At 34.5% G+C, this 7,639-nt stretch overlaps 1 protein-coding gene across 1 annotated transcript; it reads right to left on the minus strand.

Moving 5' to 3' along the window:
• Positions 1–220: 220 nt before the first annotated feature.
• On the minus strand, positions 221–649 carry LOC129322509 (uncharacterized). Its single transcript, XM_054968817.1, has one exon. It carries the CDS (start codon positions 647–649, stop codon positions 221–223), a length of 429 nt encoding a protein of 142 aa, XP_054824792.1.
• Between the last annotated feature and the right edge of the window lie 6,990 nt (positions 650–7,639).

Raw genomic sequence — 7,639 nt, forward strand, 5'->3', positions numbered from 1 at the left:
GGTTGTACCCCCCAACACTTATGCTTGAACAAGAGATAAACAAAGCACAAATACATGCAAGAAAAGTGCTCCATATGTGTGAAAAGTGGCAGCAAGCATTACTAATAGGTGTATTCACTTGTGTGCTATGTGTACAAAAAAATTCAAGCAATAAGCAAGGATGGATACAACCTTTGAAGCTCCTCATGATGGCTCAAAATTGTGCTTCTCCTTAGCTTCTTCATTGCCTTTTCTTGAAGAGCTTGCAAAGATGTCCATTGACTTGCAAAGTGGATGATGATGGCTCATGAAGAAGTTGAAGCACTCCAAATGGAAAAACTTTAGTTGCAAGGAAAAGACCTTCCCATTTAGACTTGAGTTTAGCAATCTTATGAATAAATCTAGTTTGGTACAAGAGAACTAGATCACCAATATGGAATTCCTTTCTAAGAACCATTTGATCATAGATAAGCTTTGTCTTTTCCTTATAGATCATTGAGTTCTCAAATGCATCAAGTCTCATCTCCTCCAATTCTTGAATTTGAAGGAACTTCTCTTTAGCCATAAGCTCCTCATCCATATTGAGCATCTTGATTGCCCAATAAGCTTTATGCTCAAGCTCAATCGATAGATGACATGCTTTCCCATAGACAAGACGGAAAGGTGACATCCCTAAAGGTGTCTTGAAGGCTGTCCTATATGCCTAAAGTGCATCCTCAAGATGTAATGACCAATCCTTCCTATTTGTGTTGATGACCTTTGAAAGAATGGCTTTGACTTCTCTATTAGAGATCTCAGCTTGACCATTAGTTTGGGGATGATAAGGTGTTGCAACTTTATGCTTGACCTTATATTTAGTCAAAGGAGCCTTCAGGACTTTGTTGCAAAAGTGTGAGCCTTGATTACTCACTAGTGCTTTAGGCTCCATACTTATAAAAAAAATGAAAGATTTGAGAAATTTCACAACAACTCTTGCATCACAAGTGTGAGTAGGTATAGCCTCAATCTACTTGGAAACATAATCAACACACAACAAGATATAATTATTCTCAAATGAAGAAGGAAAAGGTCTCATAAAATCAATACCCCAAATGTAAAATATTTCATAAAATAGAATAGGCATTTGAGTCATTTCATATCTTTTTCTCTAACTTGAGACTTTTTAACATTTCAAACAATTTTTACAAAACTCAAAAGAATCCTTAAACAAAGATGACCAATAAAGTTCACAATGCAATATCTTCCTAGATGTTCTTTTGGCACTAAAGTGTCCTCCACATATATGAGAATGACAAATTTTAAGTACAGAAGACATATCATAATCATCAACACATTTTCTAAGTACTTTATCACTATAAATTCTCTATAAAAAAGGTGGTTTCCAAATGTAGTACTTAGCTTCACTTCTCAATTTGTTCAATTTAAACCTAGACCAATCACTAGGCAAAACACCACACTCAAGATAATTAGCCGCGCAAGCATACCAAGGTGGTTTTGTGGATATAACACAAAGAACACCATCCCTAAAAGAATCAACAAGAGAAGTTACTAATGAATCCTCAAGATGTGGAAACCTTGACAAATGGTTAGCTATCACATTAGTTGAACCACTTCTATCCCTAATTTCCAAGTTCAATTCTTGTATACGAATCACCCACCTAATTAACCTTGGTTTGCTTTCGGCTTTCTTCATCAAGTACTTGATGGTGAAATGATCACTATAAACAATGCACTTGGAACAAATCAAATAAGACCTAAATTTATCAAGTGCAAAGACAATGGCAAGAAGCTCCTTTTTGGTTGTAGTGTAATTAGCTTATGTGCTATCAAGTGTCCTAGATGCATATGCTATAACATGTGAAAGCTTACCATCATTTTGTCCAAGCACAAAACCTATAGCAAAGTTAGAAGTATCACAAGATAATTCAAAAGGCAATGACCAATTAAGATCTTACAAGATAGGAGATGTGACAAGCAAACTTTTCGAGTAATTAGATATATCCTTACAAGCTTGATCAAACTCAAATGCAACATCCTTTTGCAAAAGCTTGGTCATGGACAATGCAATTTGTGAAATCCCTTTGATGAATCTCCTATAAAATCTCACATGATCTAAATATGATCTTAAATCCTTAATGCTAGTTGGATAAGGAAGAGAAGTAATGACCTCAATCTTTACCTTATCAACCTCAATTCCCTTGGATGAAATGTGATAACCTAAAACTATGCCCTTATTAACCATCAAGTGACACTTTTCAAAATTAAGGACAAGCTTTTTCTCAATGCACCTACTCAACACTTTATCTAAAGATGCAAGACAAGATATGTAACATCTCAAATTTTTAATCCTGCGTTAATGATTAATTAGGGATGAATTAGTGATCTAATGTGGGATTAGGATTCTGAGTGATGAAGTGTTATATTAATTCATTAGGATGTTATATAAATAGATATGAGTAAAAGAGCAGAGTCCCAAAGCAAAGCATGTGAACATAGTGAGGATTTTCCTTACTGTGCCATGTTCCGTGGTGGGTGATAGATGCATTGTGGTGCATGGAGCAGAAATTAGATTAATAGGGATGTGTCTAGCTTGAAAAACATAAGGGAGAAATATGGGAGGAGAGGTCTAGTATGGAGAAGAGCTAAGGGTGTGATAAGGTGAGCTAAATCAGGAGCAAGGGTAGTGCCTTTGACTCATTACTTATCAGGTAAGTCATATACTACCTTAACCTCCAAATCTACCCTATTTTCTCTTAGTTTTAACTAATGATAAAGTGAATTCAAGAGTTTTAAGGAGTTGATTTCTTACCCAATAGTAATAAAAATTTTCTTTGGAACTAAACTAGTACTTTATGACTGGTTGTAGTTGAAACAATAAAGTTTTAAAGCTATAGGCAAAAATTGCCCTAATCTAGAGAGAGAGTAGTGAGAGAAAATTGCTGGAAAATGTTAAAGCTTGAAATAAGGGGTAATTAGTGGTAATGTACATAATCGAGTGTGAAATATGGATTTGATAACGATTAAGTGTTTAAATGCAATAATTGGCACTTTTGGTTAATAGAGAAATTGACTTTGAATGCCAATTTTATGTACATTATAGTGTGTGATGCACGAATTATGAGAAAAGAGCTTGAATAGGGTTGAAGTTACACGGGTAACCCTTTCTATTGAACAAAAGGTTTGAGGTAACTATATAGTTTATTATGTTTATTAAATATTATAACTATGTAGAAGTGAATATCAAATGATAAAATGTGAACTTATGAGTTTTATGCGTGATTGTTATTGAAATGATTTTAGCATGAATTTTGCATTGTGAAATGAATTTGAAAAGTTATTGATTTCAATGGATATGTGTGTGTGTGTGTGTGTGTGTGTTGGCATGTGTGTTGTGAAAAGGTGTATAAATAGTGAAAGTTTTGAAAGAGTATAATCAAAAGGGGTGGAAGTTCACCCAACATGTGTGGGGTTGTGTGTATGTGAAGATATGAGTATAAAATTCCATATAGTCAGGTTGGCACCATGAAACATCTAGTGCAGCATTATACGGGCTATTACCATGGGTAATTTGGTATAGCATATTATAGGACTATTACCATAGGACATCCAAGTAGTCTAGCAACTCCTTAGTGCCCGTTAAGGTATGGTTAGGAGTCAACGATACCTCTATCACAAGTGTGTGAAGAGGGAAAGCCATAATCTGTAGGTGGGATAGATTACCTTTGGCCGAGTATTTCTACCACTGAAAGTAAGCTCGAGTCAACAAGTGGTTAATCCAGAAGAGCCTATGGTTTTGTGTCGGGGAGCTTTAAAGAATCAATGGATAGTTGATCATACTAAGGTGTAAAAGTATTTGAAATGTGATTTATATGCGAAAGTGATAATTTAGCTATAATATACTATGTATATATGTGCTATATGATGATTTCAGTTACTTTGGCATGGTTATTTATGGCAATAGATATTTAATGATTTATATTTGGTTACTGAGATTTTTATCTCACCCGTGGTTATTTACATTTTTAGATTCTGGTACTAGTAGGTCAAAGGGAAAAGATATAGCTAAGTTGACATTTCTCACCTAAATCTTTATAAGATATAGTGTAATGAATTTGGTTGATATTAGTCTTGTATATGTATAAGTTGCCATACAATTTGTACATGTGCATAAGATATGATTATAGTATGTTTTGTGATTTTGAACTCCCTAGCCTTATAAATGTGTGAAAAATGAAATGACCGGTTGGGCTAGTGGATAGATATAATTATGTGTGAATATGAGATGGGTGGAGATTATTTATAGTGTTTTGGCCATATATGAGATCAAAGAAAGGAAATGTGAATTTAGCCTGAAGGGAGCAATGGGTGATTTACAGGCCAAATTTGTGTATATGTGTTATATTGTGCATGTGTATGGTCAATTAAGTGTGTTTTGTCCATTTGAACTTGGTTAAGGCCCTACAAGAGACTAATTGACAATTAGTTTCGAATTAAGACACTTAAGTGACAAAAAATTTTATAGAAAATGGTTAAAGTTCACTTTAGTGTCTAATTTTTAATAGAAATATTGTATTAGGATGAAACTAGTGTCGTTAATTAGACTTCAAAATGAGCTTCGTGAAGGCACTTAAACCATCTCAGTCAAACTTCATATGTAGAAATGGTGTGCATCTAAATTTTATATCAGAAACTACCATTTGATAGAAATTTAGCTGTGCGTGCTATGGCGCATGTACTCGCATGAGACGGCACACGGCACAGAGCGAGCGATTATGGCCTCTGTGCCATATGTCGTGGCGCATGTGGCACGAGCTATGGCACACGGTGCCAATTTTTGCTTTATTTTTCAGTGATACACATGTTTTCTAGATTCTTGACACACAATGCTTTATTACTTCCGCTGTGTATAATAAGATTTATATTCATGTAAATCATATAAAGATTTTTGAAAATCTTTTTTTAGGATCCCAATTTTTTCAACAAATTTCAACTCAAATATTCAAAATAATTAGAAATTTTGTAGCGGAGCGTATGGTAATATAGTAAGGGCATTACAAGGTAAAAATGAATCCCCATAAACTGTGAAGTCATCTATGAAAACTTCCATTAAATGTTCAATGAAATCACTAAAAATATTCATCATGCACATTGAAATGTCCTCAAGGCATTACATAAACCAAAAGGTATCCTTCTATATGTAAACCAAAAGGGCAAGTGAAAGTAGTTTTCTCTTAGTCAATAGGATCAATAGGCACTTGGAAATAACCACTAAAGCCATCTAGAAAACAATAGTGAGACTTGTAAGCAAGTCTCTCAGGCATTTGATCTATGAATGGTAAAGAGAAATGGGCTTTCCTAGTCGCATCATTAAGTTTCCTATAATCTATGAAAACCTTTCATGAATTTGGCACTCTAATGGGCACTAATTCCCCTTTCTCATTTTTCACAACCATGATCTTACCCTTTTTAGGTACCACTTGAGTAGGTGATACCCACTCACTATCACTAATGGGGTAAATAATGCTAGCACTAAGGAGTTTCACCACCTCTCTCTTTACTGCATCAAGAATCAATGAGTTCAATCTCCTTTATGGTTGCTTAATGGGTTTTGCATGATCATCAAGTAAAATCCTATGAGTGCACACAAGTGGATTAATGCTCGAAATGTTCCCCGATGTCCAACTAATGGCAAGAATGTTTTTCCTAATGACATCTAGCAATGCATGTTCCTCTGCATAAGAGAGAAAGTTAGAGATTATTATTGAAACCTTTTCTCCCTCTTTTAAGTATGCATACTTCAAATTGGATGGCAATGGCTTCAAATCCAAGCTAGGAGGCTCTACACTTGATGGCACTAGCTCTTTAAGCTCCAATCCTTTGTATATCCTTGCATTGCCTTTCCTCCTCTTTAAGCTTGCTTTGGCCAAATTGCTCATGAAATAATAAAGCTAGAAATTTTTCTAGATTTGAACAATTGGCTTTATCCATCTCTTTAAGCATCTTCATGCCCCCTCCTTGCTTTTGATAGAAGTTCTCACTTGCCCTTATAGCTTCCAAAGCCTCTATTGTTGTTTTGAATAGGCATCCATCCTTATGCTTGGGAATCTTAAGAACATCAAGATAAGAATGGTTGCCCACACCCTTGGAACCTATAAAACAAAGAGAAATACCTCTCTCATGATCAAACATAGAAATCAAAGAAGATACATCACAATTATCCACAAAAGACAAGTCCAAAGAAGAATTTTTATCGAGCAATTTAAAAGTAATTCTTTCACAATTAACAGATAAAATATCATCCTTACAAGAACAAACCATACTAGGTGCAAGAGTATATGACAAAGTATCATATGAAAGAGGCAAAGATAAAGCATGTCCATTTACTAAGTCCTTAATAATATTATCAATAGTACTAATACCTAGCAAAGAATAGTCCTCATAAGGGTGTTTCATTACTTCAAAAATGCTAAAACAAACATTCCCATCACTACACATTAGCGCCAATGTCCCCCTGTCCATATCTATGACAGTACTTGCAGTTCTCATAAATGGCCTTCTCAAGATAAGTATGTCCTCCCCATTCCCTTTGCTAGCCATATCCAAAATATAAAAGTTAATCAAAAATAGAATATTTTTCACATTAACAATCAAATACTCAACAATTCCTTAAAGTCTCCTAACACTTCTATCGGCTAATTGACAAATCATGTTGGTGGCATGCAAACAATCAATTTTTAATGAAGCATAAATGGAAGATGGTATCACATTTATTGCTGCACCTAAATCAATCAATGCATGACAAAACTTTAAAAGATCAATTTGGCAAGAGATTGTGAAGGATCTAGGATCCTCAAACTTTATAGGAAGTTGGGGCTTCATAAAGCACTTATAAAGGATGACAATTGTACTCTAGCATTGGGTTTACATTTTCTCTTATTTGTGCAACACTCCTTATGAAATGTTGTATATTTAGGAATGTTTTTTATCAAATCTAAAAGAGGCACATTCACTTGAATTTTAGAAAAGAAATTCATTACCTCTTGGTCTTGTGGTGCTTGAGCTAGTAATTTGAATGCTTGGGTTTAAGGGAAGGACAATTTCCTCACAAGTTCTTAACTTGGTGTAGCTCATTGACCCTTCTTCTCCTCCTTTTGGTGTTGGACAGAAACGCTTCTTTGTTGTATAGCGGCATTTTGGACTTGATTTCTTTGATTTTCTTGCTCTTTTAGCTCCTTTTGAGGTGGGGGATCACTATAGATTTGTTCCACACCTTCCTCATCTTCATCATTATAAGAAATAGCATTATTAGATCAAGAATTTGCATTAAAATCACAAAGAAGAGGTGTTGGAACAGAATTTTTAGAATTGAATTTTCCATTTACAAGCTTATTTTCATCATGTTTACCAACCATTTTTCCACTTCTAAGCTTAATAACATTAATAGAAGACTTAAGATTGACAACCATATTGCTTGGCAAAGTAGGTTATTGAGAATTAGTAGAAGAAATAAGGTTAGTTAAAAAACTCATTTGCTTACACAAAGCTTCTATAGCATTTTTCATAAAAGACATATCATCATTGATGGCTTTGTTTAGAGCTTGTTGAGATCCTTTATCACTCTTAACCTCATTTAACAACAACTCAATTTTTGGATAGCATG

This window comes from Prosopis cineraria, unplaced genomic scaffold, assembly GCF_029017545.1.
Source record: "Prosopis cineraria cultivar Desert tree isolate PC_DT_omini unplaced genomic scaffold, ASM2901754v1 PC10, whole genome shotgun sequence".
NCBI classification, from domain to species: domain Eukaryota; kingdom Viridiplantae; phylum Streptophyta; class Magnoliopsida; order Fabales; family Fabaceae; genus Prosopis; species Prosopis cineraria.